Here is a 24,509-nt window from a genome sequence, read left to right as displayed (position 1 = left end):
GTGAAGCAAGTAATCCAGGATAAAGGGAATCAAGGACTGCAACAGAGTACCACCTTTCTGGAGGGACCCAATGGAAAATCTCTTATACTTTGCCACATAAGCGGCGTGAGTGGAAGTCTTCCTGTTGCTGAGGAGACCCTCCCTAACTGAGTCTGGGCAGGAAGTTCTAGCGGAGTCAGCCATGGAGTTTCCATCCTGTGCGATGGAGAGACTCTAGGTTGGGGTGCTGGAATGGCAGTGATCCTGTGTGATCAAGTCTGGAACCAAGGGCAAAGTCATGGGCGTATCCACTGACAGGTCCAGCAGTGCTGATGTGGCCATGCTGGTAGGAGGCCTCCAACTGTATTGAGTGCACAGCTTGAGGGCTTCCTGGCACATGGGAGAGGAGCGAGCACCACCTTCTCTGTTTATATAAAACACTGCTGTGGTATTGTCTTTCAGTACGGATACACATCTGCCCTGTAGATGGGTTTGAAACGTCGAGCAAGAGAGGCGAACCGTCCACAGCTCCCTGACGTTGATATGCAGTGGAAGTTCCACCTGAGACCAGAGGCCTTGTGTCCTGAGTTTGTCCAGGTGTGCCCCCCATTCCCTCGCTGATGCATCTGTGACTGGAGACAGCGACGGCTGAGGCATGGAGAATGGCATTCCCACACATAGTGCTTGTGGGTTGAGCCACCATGGGAGAGATTTGAGAACCCTAGGAGTAAGAGTGACTAGTCTATGTGGTCTCGGTTTGGCCTGTAAACTCAGGCTAGCCACACCTGAAGAGGATGTAGCTGCAACCTGGCACACTGTACCACATACGTGCAGGCAGCCATATGCCCGAGCAACTTCAGACAAGTTCATGCTGTCATAGTGGGGAAATCTCTTGAGATCCTCTATGATGGCATGCATGGCAAGGAAACAAGCTCCTGGGAGAAAAGCCCTGGCCTAGGTCGAGTCCAAGAGGGCTCCGATGAACTCTATCCTCTGTGTAGAGGTTACAGTAGAACTTTTCACGTTTAGAAAGAGACCGAGCCTGAGGAATTCACCAGAATGCACCAGAGTCACATAGTCCTCCACTTGGGCCCAAGATCGACCCTTGATCAGTCAGTTGTCCAGGTACAAGAAAACTTGCACCTGTCACTTTCGCAGGAAGGCCACCACAACTGTCATACATTTGATGAACACCCGAGGGGCCGACAAAAGGCCAAATGGGAGGACCGTGAACTGACAGTGGGTGTCGTTGACCACAAATAAAATGAAACGTCTGTGGGACAGGATTACGGACACATGGAAGTACGCATCCTTCAAATCAAGAATGGCTTACCAGTCCCCTGGATCCAAAGAGGGAATGATGGAAGCCAAGAAGACCATGCGAAACTTCAGCTTCTTCATGAATCTGTTAAGGTTTCACATGTCAAGAATAGGCCGGAGCCCACCCTTGGCCTTGGGGATTAGGAAGTAACGGGAATAGAATCCCCTGCCCCTGAACTCCATAGGAACCTCTTTTACTGCCCCGATTTGTAGGAGCATTTGCACCTCCTGCACTAGAAGTTGCTTGTGAGAAGGTTTCCTGAAGAGTGACAGGGAAGGTGGGTCAGAGGATACAGAATTGGAGAGAATATACCAAGCCTACCATGCTCAAGACCTAGACATCTGATGTTATTTGGGCCCAAGCATGGTAGAAATGGGATAGACTGTTCACAAAAGGAGGGGAAATATCAGGGATTGGACTGGTGTGATGCCCCTGGGCGCATCTTCAAAAGTTTTTCTTAGGAGCTGGCAACTGTCTCACTGAGCCATGGCTCTGGGTAGAGGATGACTGCGGAGGCCTTCCCCTAGTATTCCTACCTCGTCTCCTGTTATAGTCTTGTCTCGGCTGAGAGGGGTAGAAGCAAGGCGGTGGCTGAGGCTTAAAATGCTTTCTTTGCGGGGCTGGCGTATGACGCCCCAAGGACTTTAAGGTCGCTCTAGAGTGCTTGAAACTGTGGACCCTAGAGTCCGTCTGCTCAGCAAAGAGACTCATACCATCGAAGGGCAGGTCCTGGAAAGTCTGTTGGACCTCCAGGGGGAGGTCCAAGACTTGAGCTACAAGCTGCACCGTATTACAATGGCCGTGGACATTGTACGGGTGGCCGAGTCCGCTGAGTCTAATGCAGCCTGCAAGGAAGTCCTTGCAATGGTCTTCCCTTCCTCCAGGGCCACCCCAAAGTCAGAGCAGGAGTCAGATGGAAGCAGCTCCTTAAAGTTGGACAGGTAGTTCCAAGAGTTAAAACTATAGTGCCTAAGAAACTGCCTATTGATTGGTGATTCGAAGCTGGAACCCCGGTGGAATAGACCTTATGGTCAAAGAGGTCCAGCTTCGTTGCCTCTTTAGACTGGGGCCCTGGTGACCCTGCCTTTCTTTGGCATTGGCTGCATCCATGACTAGCATGCCCGGCTGACGGTGGGTAAAAAGGTATTAGTATTCTTTAGAGGGTACAAAGTACTTCCTTTCCACCCCTTTAGCCGTGGATAAAATGGAAGCAGGAGTGTGCCAGAGGGTCTTGGTAGTATTGTGGATGGTCTTGATCAATGGCAAGGCCATGCTGGAAGGACCTTCTGGTGTCAGAATGTCCACCATAGGGTCCATTTCTTCTGACACCTCCTCCGCTTGCAGGCCTAGATTTTGGGCTACTCTTCTCAGCAGCTCCTGATGGGCTCTATTGTCCAAAGCCGGTAAGGAGGCAGATGAGCCCGCTACTGCTTCGCACAGGGAGGAGGATGAAGAAGCCCTCATAGGCACAGGGTCCTCCTGACCTTCCAACTCACAGAGGTCCTCCCTTGCAGGAGCTTCCTGTGCAGTGGCGGATGTGAATTTGGAGTCGGGTCTGGTGCTGGGCTTGGAACCCCTTGGAGGTTCCCTCACCATGGAGGCAGGTGGAGGTCCCCGTCTGTCAGACGTGACTAAAAGGGACCTGAGGCTTGGCCTCTGGGCTCTATGATATGCCCATTGGGTTCAAAACAGCCACTGAGCAGGTGCCTGCCACTGTGGTGGCCAGAGCATCATTGGAAGTTGCTGCGTCTCGTTATGCCTGGAGTGACGAGACCAGTGCCGGCTGCGTCTGGAAACACCTGACTCCAGCACTGACTCTGAGCACGAGTCTGATCTTGGGCTCCACGGCAGTGCTGTGTGGGACGGTACTGGTGATTGGTGCCAAGGTGAGGACGACCGGTGCCGTAGCATGCCCTGTTTGCCCTTAGACAGTCCAGCCACCCTGCGCCATGCTGGAGCTGCTGATGCTGTCGGCTCTGCCAGCTCCGGGGAGTGCTGGGTTGCCATCTCTATGAGGTTCCTAGCAGTCTTGAAAGTGTCAGGAATGGACGGCATGTCCAACTCCCCAGTTTGGCTCTCCCATCCCGGGGAGTCCAACGGGACTGGACTCAACAGTTCCCCCTGGGTGGCCAGAATTAACAGTACCAGCTGTCCCTGAGCAGGAGCTGAGTGTCCCAATGTGGGATGCACTCCATGGGCAACCTTGTGTTCCACTGCTCGGACTGTCAGCGAGCGCCCTTTTTCGCTCTTCTCCATTTCTTATGCGGCACTTGGAAGTGAGATCGGTGCCAAGAAATCAACAAACTTGTCTTCAGTGCCAGAGCGTCAGTGCTGTGGGTCTCTGGACCCTGAGTTCTTCACAGGCACCACAGCCTCCCTTACTGAGGCCGATGCGTGCTGCACTGAAGCACTGGGCTTGGATCCGGATGCAGTCTGAGCCAGCTGGGGACAGAGATCTGACTCCATAAGGAGAAGCTTAAGTCTAAAGTCTCTCTCCTTCTTCGTCCTTGGGCAGAAGCTCCTGCAGTTCTTGCATTTGTCGGTTTGGTGGGTTTCCCCCAAGCACTTTAAGCATGAGTCATGAGGATGCCCCGTTCCCCAGAGGGAAGTAAGAAAACAGGGAATGGGGAGAACTTCCACCAACAGAAACTTATCTACGAACTAACTAACTAAAACACTAGAAAAAACTACACTAAGTAGAACTATATAAAAGAACAACTGTTCGCTAGAAGAGCTTGCCCGAGGCAAGAGAACAAAGTAGCTCCAACAACCGTCACTGGCGGTAAGAAGGAACTGAAGAGGTGGCGGGTCGGCAGGGACCTATATTCACTGACATAAGGGCACCACTCCAGGAGGCTCCACAGATCGACCCGACGATCGAGCATGTGGTGCGCATACACCTACTTGGAACTGATATGAGCAATCATTTGAAGAAGAATGACAGGTTTCAGAGGAACAGCCGTGTTAGTCTGTATTCGCAAAAAGAAAAGGAGTTCTTGTGGCACCTTAGAGACTAACCAATTTATTTGAGCATGAGCTGATGAAGTGAGCTGTAGCTCACGAAAGCTCATGCTCAAATAAATTGGTTAGTCTCTAAGGTGCCACAAGAACTCCTTTTCTTTTTGAAGAAGAATGTTAACTAGACTGCAATTAATGTGCAAGTGAGTGCATCCCACTTTGCTCCTGAACAGTCAGAAGACAGTACTGGCAGGATTCATGATTCAATCTGATTACAAACTTCCGCTTCCTGATTGGTTCAGGATGATTATTTCTTTTTAACTTCTAACTTTGTCTACCATTTAGAATGTAAATTTAAATACCACGGAATTTATTTCATGACTACGATGGAAAGCTTTCTAGATATTCTGAAAGTATGCAAGAATGTAAGGAAATCTTCCTGGGGTGAACATTAAGATTTATTGCCCCTCAAGTTATATATCATTTTAAGCTTCACCTGAGTCAATAAAGCTTGATGTTCACTTCAACATAGTCAATATCAGTTTAATAAATTGGGCAAATATGGACTAGACATGACCATCAGAAAGCTACTAAAATGTTCAGGTTTAGTGAAGGATTTTTGAGCATAGTTTTCTAACTGTTAGCTTTAAGGATTTAGGAGGAAAATTCATTTACAAATGTTTTACTAGAGATGTACAAGTATTCAACAGATCATAAATACATGAAAATCCTACTGACGTCCACTTTGGAAAAGCTAGTGCTTTAGCAAAGATATTCTTCCAATAGACTTTTCTCTATTAGGATAATTCCTTAGTGGATGGCTGGCAACTGACTTACTCTGCGTATTTCGCTGATATACTCAACCAGTTTGACTGGCTTTGCAATAATAATACAAATTTAACTCTGAAATAGGACTACTAGAGCTTACCTTTTGTATCATCACTGATAGGTCTAAAAGGAAATTATTTACAAGTTGTTACCATGGTTACAATTTTGTTGTTTTGGGGTGCAAGAATGGTCCTGGCACCACATTCAGCCAAAGTACTGAGAAGCAAGTCAGTGACCATTCATTTAAAAGAGACAAACTGGTTGAGAGTGGGGGAACTCAGTTACTGCAAGCACAGGTAAGGTTTAATCCTCTGATAGCCATTACTGTAAAAGTTTTTTGGGGACTATAAGACTTTTAACAAATTTTGTCCCTTCTCTTTTTACAAGTATCAATGTCTCTGTCACAAATGCATGTGCTGTATATGATTTTCCTCCCCAGATTATACAAGTATAATTTAATGTGAACTTTTCATATAAATAATGTATAGCAGAGAGAATCCCATACAACAGGCTACAAGATGGTACACAGAGTTGTCTAGGATTGTAAGGTAAACCCGTGTTTCAGAAATACAGTGTGATCTGTAAATAAAGATCACTGTAGTGCACACACAAAAAAGGGCAGAGTTAAGAGTGAACATTTAACTTTTATATTTCCTGACTTAAGTGTTTTATTTTCAACCTTCTATTCAACCTTAATCTTCTATTAACAAAGGAGTTTCGTGTACAGTATTAGATACAAGTCAGTCCCAGAAGCTTTTTCTCCGAATATAATTTGCATATCAGTAATGTAAAGCTGAAGAAAACGAATATGGGTATATCACCCAAACAGACAGGGCAGCTCTCACTCTACTGGCTCCTATCAGAGGACAGTCTGTGTAATTGGGAATTGTTGTTTTCGGAGAAACAAACACTTTTGTTAGTACACATCAAAAATACATCACAATTATTCAACTGTGATGACCGGGAGAACCTCATGGTGACTTGCCTGCCTGGAGTGAAGGTTGTGGATGTCTCAAGACATCCAGATAGGCTTATGTGTAGTGCTGGGGAGGAGTCAGTGGTTGTGATATATGTAGGTATCAATGACAAAGGGAAGGATAGGAGGGAAGTCCTGGAGGCCCAATTTAAGCTGCTAGGTAAGAGACTGAAGTCTAGGACCTCCATGATAGCATTCTCTAAAATGCTTCCAGTCCCACGTACAGGGCCAGTTAGCCAGGCAGAACTGCAGGGTCTCAGTGCATGGATGAGATGATGGTGTAGAGAGGAGGGGTTTATATTTACTAGGAACTGGGGGAACTTTTGGGAAAGGGGGAGCCTATACAACAAAGATGGGCTCCACCTAAACCAAAATGAAACCATATTGCTGGCACTTAAAATTAAAAAGCTTGTTGAGCAGTTTTTAAACTAAGGGCTGGGGAAAAGCTGACAGGTGCGGAGGAGCACATGGTTCAGACATCCCTTAGGAGAGGATCTATAAATGGAGTTTCCCTATGTCCTAATAAGGAGGAGAGGATGGAAGATGATAAAATACAGGTAGGATTTGATGAGAACCAGTCAAATGAAAAAAAGTTCCTTTCAATTACGTCGTGTAATGGCAGGCAGCTAAACAGTGACAAGTTTTTAAAGTGCTTATATACAAATGCTAGAAGTCTAAATAATAAGATGGGTGAACTAGAGTGCCTTGTATTAAATGAGGATATTGACATAATATGCATCACAGAAACTTGGTGGAATGAGGATAATCAATGGGACACAGTAATACTATGGTACAAAATATATTGGAAGGACAGAACAGATCGTGCTGGTGGGGGAGTGGCACTATATGTGAAAGAAAGCGTAGAAACAAACCAAGTAAAAATCTTAAATGAACCAAATTGTACCACAGAATCGCTATGGATAGTAATTCCATGCTCTAATAATAAGAATATAGCAGTAGCGATATATTACAGACCACCTGACCAGGATGGTGATAGTGACTGTGAAATGCTCAGAGAAATTAGAGAAGCTATGAAAATAAAAAACTCAGTAATAATGGGGGATTTCAATTACCCCCATATTGACTGGGTACATATCAAATCAGGACAGGATGCAGAGATAAAATTTCTTGACATCTTAAATGACTGTTTCTTGGAGCAGCTAGTCCTGGAACCCACAAGAGGAAAGGCAATTCGTGATTTAGTCCTGGAGCATAGGATCATAGAATCATAGAATATCAGGGTTGGAAGGGACTTCAAGAGGACATCTAGTCCAACCCTCTGTTCAAAGCAGGACCAATCCCCAACTAAATCATCCCAGCCAGGGCTTTGTCAAGTCTGACCTTAAAAACCTCTAAGGAAGGAGATTCCACCACCTCCCTAGGTAACCCATTCTAGTGCTTCACTGCCCTCCTAGTGAAAAAGTTTTTCCTAACATCCAACCTAAACCTCCCCCACTGCAACTTGAGACCATTACTCCTTGTTCTGTCATCTGCTACCACTGAGAACAGTCTAGATCCATCCTCTTTGGAACCCCCTTTCAGGTAGTTGAAAGCAGTTATCAAATCCCTCCTCATTCTTCTCTTCCGCAGACTAAACAATCCCAGTTCCCTCAGCCTCTCCTCAAGTCTTGTGCTCCAGTCCCCTAATCATTTTTGTTGCCCTCCACTGGACTCTTCCCAATTTTTCTACATCCTTCTTGTAGCATGGGGCCCAAAAACTGGACACAGTACTCCAGATGAGGCCCCACCAATGTCGAATAGAGGGGAATGATCACGTCCCTCGATCTGCTGGCAATGCCCCTACTTATACAGCCCAAAATGCCATTAGCCTTCTTGGCAACAAGAGCACACTGTTGACTCATATCCAGCTTCTCGTCCACTGTAACCCCTAGGTCCTTTTCTGCAGAACTGCTGCCTAGCCATTTGGTCCCTAGGATCTAGTCCAAAAGGTGAATATAGCTGGACCTCTTGGTAATAGTGACCATAATATAATTAAATTTAACATCCCTGTGGCAGGGAAAACACCACAGCAGCCCAACCCTGTAGTATTTAATTTCAGAAAGGGGAACTACACAAAAATGAGAAAGTTAGTTAAACAGAAATTAAAAGGTATAGCACCATAAGTGAAATTCCTGCAAGCTACACAGAAACTGTTTGAAGACAACATAATAGAGGCTCATGTTAAATGTATACTCCAAATTAAGAAACATATAGAACCAAAAAAGAGCCACTTTGGCTAAACAACAAAATGAAAGAAGCAGCAAGAGGCAAAAAGGCATCCTTTAAAAAATGGAAGTTAAATTCTAACAGGGAAAACAGAAAGGAGCATAAACTCTGGCAAATGAAGTATAAAAATATAATTAGGAAGGCCGAAAAAGTATCTGAACAACAGCTAGCAAAGACTCAAAAAGTAGTAGCAAAAAATGTTTTAAGTACATCAGAAGCAGTGGGGCCACTGGATGATTGAGATGCTAAATGAGCACTCCAGGATAATAAGGCCATTGCGGAGAAACTAAATGAATTCTTTGCATAGGTATTCATGGTTGAGGATATGAGGGAGATTCCCAGACCTGAGCCATTCTTTTTAGGTGACAAATCTGAGGAACTGTCCCAGATTGAGGTGTCACTGGAGGATAGCTAATGTGATACCAATTTTTAAAAAGGGCTCCCTGGCAAATACAGGCCGGTAAGCCTGACTTCAGTACTGGGCAAATGGGTTGAAACTACAGTAATGAACAAAATTGTCAGACAATGAATGAATGAATGATGAACATAATTTGTTGGGGAAGAGTCAACATGGTTTTTGTAAAGGGAAATCATGCCTCATCGATCTACCAGAATTCTTTGAGGAGGTCAACAAGCATGTGGAGGGATCCAGTGGATATAGTGTATTTAGATTTTCAGAAACCCTTTGACAAGGTCCCTCACCAAAGGCTCTTAAGCAAAGTAAGCTGTCATGGGATGAGAAGGAAGGTTCTCTCATGGATTGGTAACTGGCTGAAAGATAGGAAACAAAGGGTAGGAATAACCTGTCAGTTTTCAGAATGGAGAGAGGTAAATAGTGGTGTCCCCCAGGGGTCTGTACTGGGAGTAGTCCTATTCAACATATTCATAAATGATCTGGAAAAAGGGGTAAACAGTGAGGTGGCAAAATTTGCAGAAGATACAAAACTACTCAAGATAGTTAAATCCCAGACAGACTGTGAAGAGCTACAAAAGGATCTCTCAAAACTGGGTGAATGGGCAACAAATTGGCAGATGAAATTCAATGTTGATAAATGCAAAGTAATGCACATTGGAAAATATAATCCCAATTATACATATAAAATGATGCAGTCTAAATTAGCTGTTACCACTCAAGAAAGATCTTGGAGTCATTGTGGATAGTTCTCTGAAAACATCCACTCAGTGTGCAGTGGCAGTCAAAAAAGCAAAGAAAATGTTAGGAATCATTAAGAAAGGAATAGATATTAAGACAGAAAATATCATATTGCCTCTATATAAATCCATGATATACCCACATCTTGAATACTGCAAGCAGCTGTGGTGGCCCATCTCAAAAAAGATATATTGGAATTGGAAAAGGTTCAGAAAAGGGCAACAAAAATGATTAAGGGTATGGAACGGCTGCCATATGAGGAGAGATTAATAAAACAGGGACTTTTCAGCTTGGAAAAGAGATAACTAAGGGGGGAATATGATAGAGGTCTATAAAACCATGACTGGTGTGGAGAAAGTAAATAAGGAAGTGTTGTTTACTCCTTCTCATAACACAAGAACTAGGGGCCACCAAATGAAATTAATAGGCAGCAGGTTTAAAACCAACAAAAGGAAATACTTTTTCCACACAACACACTGTCAAACTGTGGAACTCCTTGCCAGAGGATGTTGTGAAGGCCAAGACTATAACAGGGTTCAAAAAAAGAACTAGATAAATTCATGGAGGATAGATCCATCAATGGCTATTAGCCAGGATGGGCAGGGATGGTATCCCTAGCCTCTGTTTGCCAGAAGCTGGGAATGGGCAACAGTGGGATGGATCACTTGATGATTACCTGTTCTGTTCATTCCCTCTGGGGTACCTGGCATTGGCCACTGTCAGAAGACAGGATACTGGGCTAGATGGACCTTTGGTCTGACCCAGTATAACCATTCTTATGTTCTTATGCTAGTGAAAAATGGCATTAAAAATTGAATTGTATTAAAATTAACCTATAACCTGATTAGGTTTGAAATCTGAGATAATTTAAAACTGGTATAGCACACAGGGAAAATCAGTCTGTGGTTGATTTGATTTAATTATTTAGCTCTCCCATTCCAGCCCTAAAATTCAAAAGGTTAAATTAAAACAATTACACTGTGTTGTCTCATCACGTTCCAAAATACAATGGGGCCAATTAAAGTTATATATTCGCATTTCACTACCTATCTTCTTAAGGCAATTCTTGCAGTTCGGTATGCTTGCTCAGCTGCTGATTTTACAAGTTACATAGATGATAACACACATCTGAGATAAGAAAAGGGCCCAACAGTTCAGGCTTTCCTTAGTGTTCTGTAACATCTGCTACCAAGCAAAGAGGATTATGGACATTAGAAGTATAATAACTGTATTGTTATTGCATGGCATCACTAAAGGGTAGAGAAGTTAAGGTGGTTTGTGTGCTTGAACTATGTATTTTCATTGTTTAAAATATCTGGATTCCTTTTAAGTGTAACCTTGATGCTGAATTTTGCATTTGTAATGCTTGATTTTGTGATAATTGCAACATCTCTCTAATGTTTTTTACTCTTAAATTACTATATATAATCTCCAACTTTAACTCCATTTTAAACATTTTTTTAAACTGGGAAGAAATGTAAGGCCTGACCCAAAGCCCAATGAAGTAAATGGAAAGATACCAATGGAGCAGCTTCTCTTAAACATGTAATTTACTTACATTTACCTGCAGCCCAGCTCAACACACACAAAATGTTAAGTGTAAGAATTGGGTTTTCAGTAGAAATACCAGACAGGCAGTAAGATGCCTGCACTTTTCTACTAAGTCCTTCAATATTTTGGTACAGCTGAAGTTCTAAATCACATATGATCTAACTATATGAAGTTCCATTTCTAGAAGGTTTGGGGTGGAGTGGAATCTCATCTTCCAAGACAAGTAACTGTACTGCTGGAGCATTCTTTAGTCCAGGAAAACTGCTAATTAGAATGTGATTCTAATAAGCTATTGGATAGCAAAGTAGTCAGTACTTACCTAAAAGAATATTAAAAATAAGATCAGTTTATTGTTTTGCTTTTGGAGTAAATTTATCTTTAGTGTCATTCAGCATTAAAAAGTAAGAGAGACAGAAGGAAATATGGCTTTTCCTGTCTCTACACTGGATGTCAGCAGGTAACTCCTACAAGCTGCAACTAATAGACTTCTCCATCTCCCTCAAAGAAAGATGGGGTAGAGAGAGAAAGCATGTGTACACATTCTTATCTGTTAATCTGGGTGCTTGTGACAGAAACAAAGAGACCAACAGAAAGAGGCTAAAACAACAGTGAAAGAAGAATTGGTACCTAACTTTAGCTACTCCTTTTCTCAGAGTCCCCATTTAAGATTTCAATAGTCTCTCTATTTTAAATCAACCATATTAATCCTGACTTGGCAAAAATGTAAAGAATTAAATGATATATGAGATAGAGAAGGCAACAACTTATACCATCTCTACGTATTAGGTTCTGAAAAGAACCAATTAAATTTAATTGTTTTTTTGTTTCATTTTTGGGGGGAGGGAGGGTGTTTTCTAATTAGCTCTAATATTAGCAAAGTCATCTAGGTTTGTATGCTGGCACACATAATGGAGTATACATGGAGACTCCCTTTCAATAAACTAGCCTGAGTTTTCCCTCCATTAACAACAATCCGACACTGTGAGAGGATGATTTAGGATATCAGAAGAGGAACTTCTCTAAAAAAGTGCTATGATCACTGGTTGGTAGTGACAACTAGCCCATAGTATTGTGCATCATTGAGAACGTTACCCCTCACAACTAAACAATTTCTCTTGATGAAGTTTGAGCAGACATCAGTCTTCTTGCTGATCCTCTCCTCTGACAGACTGCTGCACTAAGCACAACCCTTTCAAAAAAATCAATGGTCTAGATAAAGTTAGAGCCCTCTTCTCCTGATTATAAACCAAAGACTAGGCAGAAGTAAGCTAATCATCTAGATAAATTTTCAAGTACATTTTCCTCTGTCTTAAGATAACAGAATCCGCTATCAAGACCTTTGGAAAAAATTGAGGGGAAGAGAAATGAAAACCTGATGTGGAGATGAGAATTAAAAATTGTCTTTGTCAACAGCAAATCTCAAGAATTTCCAGTGGAGATTAGCTATGGGAATATGAAAGACTGAATCTTAAAGGCCTAGGCAGGGACACATGCACCCTGGAGATGAATGAATGGCTGCAAAGATGGTATTGATCAGAGGACGTGGGCTTCCTCAACCATGGGATGCCATTCGGGAGGGAGGACTATTGGTAAGAGATGGAGTCCACCTGACCAAGAAGAGGAGCATCCTTGGACACTGACTAGACAAACTATGAGGAAGGCTTTAAAATAGGTTCAAAGGGAGCAGAAGAAAAATGCCCACAGGTTGGTATATAAAAAAAGTGACCTTCACAAAGGGCGAGATGCTAGGGGGATAGGGGAGGGAAAATGGACAATTACAATAGTTTCAAAGAAGCAATAAGATGGAAAAACTGTGGATGTCTATACACAAATGTAAGGAATATGGGGAATAAACAAGAAGAACTGGAAGAATTAGTACACAACAGTTAAGTCTTAATTTAGGTTATCACTGAAACTTGGTGGGATAAATCTCATGATGGGAGTACAGGTATGGAGGGCTATATCTTATTCAGGAAGGAGAGACAGGGGAAAAAGGGAGGAGGTGTTGTTGTATACATCAAAAATGTATACACTTGTTCTGGACTTGTTTATAGACCTAATGGGGGTCAAAGTGGACTTTCTGTGGTTGACTAATTACCTGAGAAGATAGCAGATGGTAGAGGAATTGGGTTGCTAACTGGACTTCCTTGAATTATCTGCCTGTAAGAAGCCAGTCATCAAGCTATGGGAAGACAGTAAACCCATTTCTTCTCATCCAAGCTGCCACCACTGAAAAGACCTTTGTAAAGATCCTGGGTGCCATAGCTAGTCTCAGTGGAAGGATTCTGAATAGTTAATGGTCATGACCAAGGAGGAACCTGTGAGCTGGGTGAATGTCTATATGAAAGTATACGTCTTTCAAGTCTAGAGCCACGAACCACACGGCTTTGTCCAGAGAGGGAATTACTGACACCAATATAAAGAAAAGGAGTACTTGTGGCACCTTAGAGACTAACAAATTTATCTGAGCATAAGCTTTTGTGAGCTACAGCTCACTTCATCAGATGCATGAATAAATGTGTTCGTCTCTAAGGTGCCACAAGTACTTGTTTTCTTTTGGCGGATACAGACTAACACAGCTGCTACTCTGAAACCTGATACCAATATGACCATGCAGAATTTTAATTTTTGTATAAATACATTTAGTCAGTGTAAGCTAAGAATCAATCTCCATTCCCCATTCTTTTTGGGGACTAAGTAGTAAGGGGAATAGAATGCTTTCCTTTGATGTTGAGGTGGAACTCTTTCTATGGCTCTCCAGTGGAGAAATGAGTCCACTTCTTGACACAGAATTTGGTCATGAGATTTGTCCCAGAAAAGGAACCATAAAGATGTTTTATGGGCTGGGGTTGACAGAAGCTCGATCAAATAGCCATAGTGAATAATTTCCAGCACTCGTTTGTCTGTTGTTAAAGCTCTCCAGTTGTGGGTCTCCAAAAATACTGAGGGGCAATGGGTCTTGACAGTCCCATCAAAAGAAATTCGTTGTCTGTGGGTTAGCGTGAAGTGTGGCAATGGATGTTGCAGGAGCTGTGTACTTAGGCCTTTGTACCTTTTGTTGTTTGAGTGGTGGTTCCTGGAAGCACTGGTGGTAAAATGGTTAAAGAGGTAGTCTTGCTCTGTACTCCTGCTTATGATGTTTTCTCTTAGGAGCAGGAGTATAGATACTCAGAAAACAAAGCATGGTCTTTGAGTCCTTGAAAGAGTGAAGAGAAGCATCCTCTTTTCACAGAGTAATTTAATTGAATCAAAGGGCAGATCTTGAATTGTATTCTGCACCTCTCTAGGAATACCTGAGGATTGTAACCCAGAATCCCCCCTCATGGGAATGGCCATAGCGTGCACAGGATCTACTGCAGTCTGGAGATAGGTTTTGGCCACTAGTTTGCCTTCATAAATTATGGACTGCAACTGAGGTCTATCTTCCTGAGACAGTTTATCCTTAAAATCCAACAACAAGCATGATTGATGAAGTTGTATTTAGTTAGAAGGGCGGGATAATTTGACATTCCAAATTGGAGAGAGGGGGAAGAGATTTTTCTCCTTAGGAAGCTGAGCTGTTTAACACCCTTGTCCAAGGATATAGTTTTGAGATGTTGCAGTCTGGATCTTTTGGTGGCTGCTTGTACCACCAGAGTTGGGCCGGGTGCAAGAGAATAGAAACTCTGCCCCCTTACATGGAATGAAGTAGCATATCTCAGCTCTCTTTGCATTGGAAGTGCGAGAAGAGGGAGTGTGCCACACTGTTCTAGCTGTATTCATGATGGCCCCATTTATCGTGAAGGCCTCTCAACAGGGACTTGAGGGTTACAAAATGTCCAGAAATCTATGTTAGGGCTCCTGAATCTCTTCAAGCTGTATCTGGAGCTCAGACACCACCCTTTGTAGGAACTCCTGATATTGCTTGTGGTCATCTGGCAGAGATGGTAAAGATGGGGGTAACTGCCTCATTTGGGGAAGATCATGAAATTGCTCCCGAATCATCAGAAATGTCAGATCCAGTTCAACTTCATCTTCCTCATACACTGATGGGGCCAGTTCTTGTTGGCCAGGAGATGGTAAATAAGGCTCACATACTGCTCCCAGGAGCATAAAGTAGGCATCCCAGGGGCCCCAAGGACCCCAGTATGAGGAATCAAGTGGCTGAGAAGGACCCCATGGCACAAGGTGACACCTGTGTCTTGGAAAGTCATATCTGGTTGGAGAATGAAACCCAATCTCTGAGGACCAGTTTCTAAATAGTAAGATTAGGGCCCTTCTGGAACTTCTGACTCAACGAATGAAAAAGCCGGATCCTGAACTACCAGTGTAACCAACTGGTGATTGGGTATTCAGGCTTGTGGGTGGCAGAGGAGAGCAGATTTGTATCCTTGGAATAACTTCCTTCTCTGGAGTAACTATGTCTCTGAATAAAGAGGGACACAAAGGGGGAGGATGATTATAGGGGAGAGCAAAAATATCCTTTGGAAAGACATAGGTCTCGAACCACCCTAGGGTTTGGCGGGAGTTGGTGGAACTGTTGGATCTGATGATTCCCTGGTCACAGTGGAAGTTGGATCATGCCACAGCTGTGACTGTATCAGTATCAGTCTATCAGTGTATCAGTACAGGGTCTGATCTGGATGTCGAAGGGATGTCTGCCTTTCAGTTTACACATTGGAACCAATATCAGAACTTAAGTATCTGTGCTCCTTTGCACCACTTCCTCCTGCTGAGGTGGTTTACTTGGGTCTAAATCTTCAGACCCATGCACAAAGACTCTCCCAACTTTGAATGCAGACAGGGAGGGATCTCTTGTCTTCAGGGAAGCTTTGGAAAAAGATTTGTTTCTATGCTTGTGAAAAGCCCCTTGTTCTCATGAGAAGCCTTCTTCTTAGGCTTGGAAATCTTAGCTTTGACTCCTGAGCTTGTGCTCAGAGGAGCACTCCCTGTTGACTGAGGCCAGTGTACTGGGGTGGGGGTGGGGCAAAGAGGGAGGCATGGTGTGTGTCTCCATGGCCCAGATCTGATCGGGGTCTCATGGTCTTCTCCATCAGATATTTTCTAAACCTTAGCTCTCAACTTTCATGAGTTCTGAGAAGGAAGGAGAGGCCAATACTGTACTTAGATGAGATGTGAATCCCACCTAGGCACTAAAGTCAACGTTGGTGTTCGTCACTCACTGAAAAGGAGTGGCAGCAGAAAATGCAATTCTTGAACCCTGGGACACTGGACATAATCCTAAGTTCCCTGGGAGGATTTCCAGGAGGCAGGGAAAAATAACTAACTACACTAGTAGTTAACGCTAAAAGAATAAAATACCAAAACTATTCACAATATGTTTACAGATTGAAGGAGTCAAGGGAAGAAGCTGGACACAGAAGATTCTGCCTTAGGCCATGCAGTGGTAAGAAGGAACTAGAGAGGTGCCAGTCTGTGCTGCCCCTTATGCCCTCTGTTCAGAACACAAAAAGAACTGCGCATGTGCAGACCAATCGACACAGTTTACTAAAAATCTCCAGACTCAGGTGCATGGTGCACATGTGTATCCACATTTGGAATATACATAGGGACCATTCATTTGAAGAAATACTAATGGGTCTCGCAATGTAATTATAAATGGAGAATCATCATCGAGCAGGCGTGTTTCTAGTAGAGTCCCACAAGAATCTCCTTCTTGGCCCTATGCCATTTAACATTTTATCAGTGATCTGGAAAAACAAAATCCTCACTGATGAAGTTTGCAGATAACACAAAAATTGAAGAAGTGGTAAATAATAAAGAGGAGAGATCACTGATACACAGCAATCTGGATCACTTGGTAAACTGGGTACATGCAAACAATATGAGTTTTAATATGCCTAAATATAAATGTATACATCTAGGAACAAAGAACGTAGGCTACACTTACAAGCTAGGGGGACTTTATCCTGGGAAGCAGATTCTGAAAAAGATTCTTCCAGGGGTGGAAGATAGTCAGCTGAACATGAGCTCCCAGTACAATACCACAGCCAAAATGGTTTAATGAAATTCTTAGATGCATAAACAGGGGAATCTAGAGTAGGCATAGAGAGGTTATTTTACTTCTGTAATTGGCACTGTTGCAACTGTTGTTGGACCATTGTGTCCAGTTCTGGTGTCCTCAATTCAGACAGAGGTTGATAAACTGAAGATGGTTCAGAGAAGAGTCACGAGAACATGTAAACGATTAGAAAACATATGTTATGGTGACAGACTCAAGGAGTTCAATCTATTTAGCTTAACAAAGAGAAGGTTAAGGGGTGATCTGATCAGTCTATAAGTACGTACAGGGGGAACAAATATTTAACAATGGGCTCTTCAATGTAGCAGAGAAAACATGATTCAATGTTTGGAAGTTGAAGCTAGACAAATTCAGATTGGAAATCATGCTCAACTAATTATTTTGGGGAAGTTCTATTGCCCTGTGTTACCCAGGAGGTCAGAGTAGATCATCACAATGGTCCCTTCTGGCCTATAAATCTATGAACAGTCTTCAAATATATTAAGGCTGTTATAAAGAGAATGGTGATCAATTGTTCTCTATGTCCACTGAAGATAGGACAAAGAGTAATCAGCTTAATCTAAAGCAAGGGAGATTTAGGTTAGATATTAGGAGAAAATTTCTAATTATAAGGATAGTTAAGCACTGGAATATGCTTCTGTGGGAGGTTGTGGAATTTCTGTCATTGGAGGTTTTTAAGAAGAGGTTAGACCAGCAACTGTCAGGGATGGTCTAGGCATACTTGATTCCTGCCTCAGCACAGAGGGTTGCACTAGATGACCTCTTGAGGTCCATTTCATAGCTCTATGATTCCATAAGCCATTAGTGACTTTCTGGCATCTGTGTTCTACCATCACTATGCTGCTTAGCAGGGTCTTTTATTCTGAAAAGCACATTTGTTGAAAACACCTCTCTGTTACCTATGTTGGCTATCAATTGATGAAAAAAAGGATGGGGAGTCCTGCTGTTTATCAGAAGTTTATCAGAAACTTTTCTTTGTTACCACAGAGAACTCTGAGAGCTTGGCTGAGTTCTGTGCTCTTTCAGTCAGAAGCATCTTTTATATTTACATCAGCCCTTGTGTTCTGGAGAGGGACAATAAAAGAAAGTACAGTCCCTATTGAAGAGTATGTTCTCTTGTTCTCTGGAAGGAACATTTCTGAAGTGTCAAGACTCCAAGTTTTTCAGCAATTAGACGCTAGAGTGAAAAGACCATCCCTTTAAGTGGGACTCCTTTCTCAGGGCACTGAAGATGCAGGAGACTGGCTCTTGCAGTGCTATATCTGGGGGAGAGGGAACTGTGGTGGGAAACAGCTTGACAGCTCCATTTATTCTGCACTAAGAGTGATATAAAGGCTAAGGAATATAGAAATTTGTCCATGCAACTATCCAATGGATTAGCTGACACAGCGGGTGGGAAATGGACCAACTAGCACCTTTGAATCCTAAAGATTCATTGCCTCCAAACTGTGGCAAAACTTTAGGGTGGTTGGGGGTGGGTGGGTAAGTAAATAGTACTCGTGCCTGGAAACACAGACTGAAAAGTAAGCTAAAGAGAAATATCTTCTGTGTACTGTATGAAGTTAGGTAAGATTGACACAGAGTTCTGAGGACAGGAATAGTCCTGATGTCAATTTTTCCTCACATGTAGATGGACAATAGAGAAGGTAGAAGTAGCCTATTTACTTAAACACTGGGTGAGCTTTAACAGGAATACCTGACACTTAGACTTTACATGTTCAAAGGGCTCTTGTAATAGTATGTACACATTACTTGCAAACACACACACACACACAGAACACATTATTAAGGTTGCAGCGTCAAGCACCCAAAAGTTAGGCAATTCCGGAATTAAGGTTGCCTTAATTCAGCCCTCTTGTGAATATGCATTATTATAGGGACTTGAATTACACGAATACATGCTCTTTCTTCCACAGAACTCCTGCCTCATTCAGTGCACAGACAATGAATCAGTGTTGTGTAATGAATAAGGTTGTTGTCTGTCAGACACTTACTTCATTTTTTGCAGAAATTGGAATGTGTGTGGTGAATGAGGCAGATGACTGCAAGAAGAGAAAGGATGGTTTCATGGTGAAGGCAGCTGAACGCTGCCCTGAGGAAAATGGATTCTATCCTTGCCTCTGCCACAAAGTTCCTACGGGTATATCTATACTACCCGCCGGATTGGCGGGCAGTAATCGATCCAGCGGGGCTCGATTTATCGCATCTAGTCTAGATGCGATAAATCGACCCCCGAGCGCTCTCCCATCGTGTCCTGTACTCCACCGCCACGAGAGGCGCAGGCAGAGTCGACGGGGGAGCGGCAGCAGTCGACTCACCGCAGAGAAGGCACCACGGTGAGTAGGTCTAAGTACGTCAACTTCAGCTACATTATTCACTAGTGTAGACGAGGCCTATGTGATGGCGGGCAAGTCACTTATACCAAACTTTTCACAGATGATCATTAATTGCGTGTTCCTCATTTTCTAGCTCCCCAACCTGAAACCTTGAGGTATGGTTTGAAGAAGTGCTGACATTGCAACTTTTAAAGTAAGTGTGTCTGTGTGTGTACTGTCCTAGATTTTTCAAAGAAGCGAACTAAAAATATAGAAATTCTATCTGGTGGAATCATATTGACACCCACAAGGGTAATTACCAGAGTTGGAACCTTTAGATCCACTGCACAGATCTCTACCACTTGACCTAACAGACTAACTGATAAGAGTAGTACGTAGTCATCCTCTAGAACTAGAGTACAGGGTGGAGAGAGACTTTTGCCAGTGGGTTTTCACAGATATTTGTAGGCAGCACAGGGATAGTGAGATTCTGAAATCTTGGATTCCATTCCAAGCTCTGCAGAAGAGTGGCTCTAGTGGTCACAGACCCTTCTGCCCCGGTTCCTACTAGCCTCTCTTTGCCCCAGTCTCCTAGCCTTGCCAGTCCCAGTCTCCCCTCCTACTATGCACTGGCATCCCTGTCCCTACCTCTGTTTCCATCCTGGCTCCCAGTCTCTTTCTCTAGCCAGTCCCAGTCTTTCCCACCAGGCTGCCAGTTCGATTTCAGCCCCAGCTATCCCCCATCCTCTTCTTCCCACATAGCTCCTTGCCCTCAATCTACTCCTTCTACTGCCCCACCTCTCCTCTGAGGTCTGGCTTTTGTCCCCTCTGTATTCAAGTCAGACTGCTCCTCCTCTACGCTGCCTAGTTTCTGGGTGCCTCCACTGAAGCAATGAGAACACAGAAGAACCACACGGCCTATAGGAGCACCTGCAGGGAAAAAAATCTTACTTAGCATCTGCAGCCCTGAGATGCAGCATGTTCAGTGCACACAGAATCTTCAGACAATTTAGGTGCCAACCGCTAACAAGTCTTTACTGAGCATGTGTGAACTAAGAATTTTCAAAGGTTTGTAAATTTGCCAAATTTGGGTTCCCCCCCCGGACAGTAAAAAGCACATTCCGGATACAAGGGCAACCAGCATTGACAGATTTAAATTCCCTGCTCCAAAGCATGGAGGCACTATTACTTCTTAATGAAATACCTGTAAGAACTTTTTTAACGTGAGCAAAACAACATATTTTCCCCTAATCTCACGCTCTGAAACAGATGAACTATTTTTGCTGCAATGTTTCCAAGACATTTGGCAGAAGAAATTTCAGCCCAAATGGTTAAAGTTTCACAAAAAGTTATAAGCAACTGAAAACAGGATCCTATAATGTGAAGCAAAAAGCACCCTTACACATAGGTGACTGCTACCAGTTCTGCCTATAATATATAACACATACAGTAGATTTAATTCAGAGATAGGCTCATTTAAATAAGGAAATGAAACATGCTTCCTCACACAGCTTTCTTAATATTTTGTATACTGAAATTCACAAATGATGACAGGATGGCCTTGCATTTCATTAGTCACAGTATAAATACAAAAGGAATCAAAACAAAAAAAGATATCTTTGTGAATTGCCCATAACACTTATGTAATGTAATGTAATGTAATGTATCACAGTGGGAAACTGTTTAAAGTTATTCTTTAATAGCAACTTTTGCGTTACCTTGGTTTGTTTGGAGGAAGCTGTCGGCTTGGCCGTCTCATAGACTGATTTGGCTGTACCTTCATGGAAGTTCTAGGAGAAGATCGAGCAAAGGGGTCAGGTGCTGGAGGCTTTTTTGGAATTTTTTTCACCAATCGGCTCACCCATTTCTGTTGTTCCTCTGTAGAATTAGCTAACAATAGTAGATTCTTTGCAGTTGAAATATCATAATATACTGTAAGAAAAATTTTAAAACAAAATCTCATTATTACATTTTTTACATGAGCTCACCTTAAAGACTAATGGCCAGATCTTTGAGTTCTCATAAATTGCACAGAGTGGAAGTCAAGTGGTGCTATACAAACCCAGTATAAAGCTGTCACTTGGGCTGTTATGATCACAATGCTACTTTGGGTATATAGATTATGCCACAGCACCTTTAACCTTCCCGCCAAAGGAGCCTTTCCAATCTATCCACAGTCTGCACCCTCTTCTGATTTCTTCCATTTGGAGGATAAGGGGATGATTATTCTCCATGTTACTAAGGAAGCAGGTATACAGGGAAACAAACATATGCTGTTACAGCCATCTCATATGCCCATAAGAGATACTGAGCACAGAGAACTGTGGAACTCAGTCCAGAGGGAGCAACTTTTCTGAGTGTCATAATCCTTATTGCCACATACACCGACATCGCTGTCCTATACCAAAATGCGACACAATCCACTGTGTAAGTAGCCTTTTTGGGTAGCCCTTCCCTTACGATGTTGACAGCACTGAAAGTATGTGGCATACATGCCCCTGTGCTGGCTGAATGTCACTATACTGCAGTGAGCTGATCTTCCCTAACGGAATCCTGATATGCACCCAAGGATCTGTCACTCCAGCAATTAGTACCTTGAGCTTATCTGAGATCCCATCATTATGAGAAACCTGTATCTGAATTATTACCTTTAGTTAATTGGCAACCAGGCATTTATTCAATTATTCACTACTTACCTTTGCAAGGTGCTATAATCTCTTCCTTTTTATCCATGTGATCTTTGTGACATTTGATATGGCAGCGGCGACACTCTAGAGCAGGAGGAGGTTTAAACATGTGCCACAGTGGCTTCATACAAGCCTCACAGTTGGTTGGAAAATGATACAGAGTGGGTATAAACTCATGTCCCTTGTGGCAAATGTAATTTGATTTCTCCCCCATAGGCTCCACAGGAAATTCTGGTTCCTTCTTGCTTTCTCCTTCATTAGCATACAGAATCTAGAGTTAAAGCAAAATAACCAGAACATTCATACACAATGGGTGTAGGTAAAGGGCAATTATTTAGTTAGCAAAAATTCAGAAATACAAATTAGAGTAGGTTAGAATAGATTTTCTGACAATTTATATGATCTACTTTTCTCACTTGTACTTGTGCCTTCTTTAATAAAAAAGTTAAAATATTTTTGAAGCATCTTGTATTTATTTTCATAAGGAATTTTATCAGTTTGTTTTTCTAAAAAACACTAATTTATAACTACATACCTGGAATATCCTGGGAATCTCTTTGGAATCTGCTCTGTACACATCGGTCTGTGTGACTGGCCGGACATGGAACAATTTGCTGTAGAAGCAGATTTCAAAGAAATAAAATAAAACAAAAAAATACATTTGATATTAGAGTGTTATCTAATTATTAAATGCACTGATTTAAAATATACAATTACGGAATTGTATTGTACCTTAGCTAATAAGGTACATCAGTGTGATGTAAAGACTGCCAGCAAACAAAATTCTAAATCCACTTTATTCAACTCCTATTCCCAACTCTGCATATCAATCTCCAGCCCTTAAACCACATAGCCACAAGAGCCAAATTAAATCTGAGTATCTGCATTCTGCACTTGTTAAGCAGAATGTTAGGAACCATTAAGAAAGGATTAGATAATAAGACTGAAAATGTCATATCGCCTCTGTATAAATCGACGGTACACTCACACCTAGAATATTGCCCAGTTCTGGTCACCTGGTCTCAAAAAGGATACATTAGAATGGGAAAAGATACTGAGAAGGGCAACAAAAATGATTAGGGGTATGGAACAGTTTCCATATGAGGAGAGATTAAAAACACTGGAACTTTTCAACTTGGAAAAGAGGCGATATGATAGAGGTCTATAAAATCTTGACTGGCATGGAGAAAGAGAATAAGGAAGCGTTATTTACTCCTTCACATTACACAAGAACCAGGGGTCATGCAATGAAACTAATAGGCAGCAGGTTTAAAACAAACAAAAGGAGTATTTCTTCACATAATGCATCCTGTGGAACTCGTTGCCAGCGGATGCGGTGAAGGCCAAAACTATAACAGAGTTCAAAAAAGAAATAGGTACGTTTATGGAAGATAGGTCCATTAATGGCTATTAGCCAAGATGACCAAGGATGCAACCCTATGCTCGAGTGTTGCTTGCTTCTGTTTGCCAGAAGCTGGGAATGGACAACAGGGGATGGATCAATCACTGATTACCTGTTCTATTCATTCCTTATGAAGCATCTGGCGTTGGCCACTGTTGGAAGATAGGATACTGGGCTAGATGGACCATTGGTCTGACCCAGTATGGCCATTCTTATGTTTATGTACTGCACTTGTAACCCACAGCCGAGTGTGTGACACAGTTTCCCCACTCTGTGACAATCTGAGAGGATCTGAGTTGTTACAGCCCCCAGCTATAAAGTTTTGGCTCTTTAGTTCAAGCTATAGCTCCTCAAGCTCCTAGTTCTGGAGGTCTCTAGATCAGTGCCCAGTGTGTCAGCCAAGAGGGCAATCAGACACACACTGACTGACCTCAAACTGTAGTTTAAATAACATATGACAACGGAGTCATTATCAGCTCTCAAAAATATTTTCTAAAGTTGTTTTCTTTTCAAGGTCATCTGCTAATGTTCACCTGAAAGTTAACAAAGTAACGTATACCACAATCTCCTGTAATAATACTTACTCAATATCTAACACCATGTAGGGGTTAGAATGTTCTTTATCTTGTTCACTATCATAGAACAGAATCTTCTTACTGCTTACAATTACATACTGTTAAAAAAGATACAAAGGTATTAACATAGTTCTTGAAATACAGGCTTTATCTCAAGTATTTATTTCTGTCAAGTCAAATACTTTCATAACATTCTTTCATAATTTTATTATTAAATAGTCAATAATAGCATGGTAGTTTCGGTCCACAATTTGAGCACAAAGTAAGTCATACTTTATATCACAATGACATAAAATTATGATAATTTGGTAACAAACGACCTTTATATTTGTAAACATCTATTTTAAAAAAGGTTAAAGAATGGAACCCAATAGAACTGCTAACAGGATACAAAGCTTTTGGTTTCTATGTTACTAGTTTAATTTTGACTCAGACTGGTCCTGTTCACAGTGAACACGCATCCGTCCCCTTCACAAAAATCACCACAGTTAGCACATTTGTTGGTAGTCTCAATAA

The 24,509-nt window shown here is 42.4% G+C and overlaps 1 protein-coding gene across 2 annotated transcripts in view; it reads right to left on the bottom strand.

Annotated features, from left to right (window-relative positions):
• The window catches only part of ROCK2 (Rho associated coiled-coil containing protein kinase 2), a 171,623-nt gene that overhangs the window by 7,607 nt on the left and 139,507 nt on the right, over window positions 1-24,509 (bottom strand). For both annotated transcript variants that reach the window (XM_048845516.2, XM_048845517.2), the window contains 4 exons: window positions 24,003-24,091; window positions 22,552-22,630; window positions 22,026-22,287; window positions 21,048-21,261 (listed from right to left, as the gene is read on the bottom strand). In XM_048845516.2, the coding sequence (XP_048701473.1) occupies window positions 21,048-21,261; window positions 22,026-22,287; window positions 22,552-22,630; window positions 24,003-24,091 (644 nt within the window). The remainder of the gene's footprint in view (window positions 1-21,047; window positions 21,262-22,025; window positions 22,288-22,551; window positions 22,631-24,002; window positions 24,092-24,509) is intronic.

Source organism: Caretta caretta, chromosome 3 (genome assembly GCF_965140235.1).
Source record: "Caretta caretta isolate rCarCar2 chromosome 3, rCarCar1.hap1, whole genome shotgun sequence".
NCBI lineage: Eukaryota > Metazoa > Chordata > Testudines > Cheloniidae > Caretta > Caretta caretta.
The sequence above is the reverse complement of the archived record's forward strand: the minus strand, read 5'-3'. Positions and strand labels throughout refer to the sequence as shown.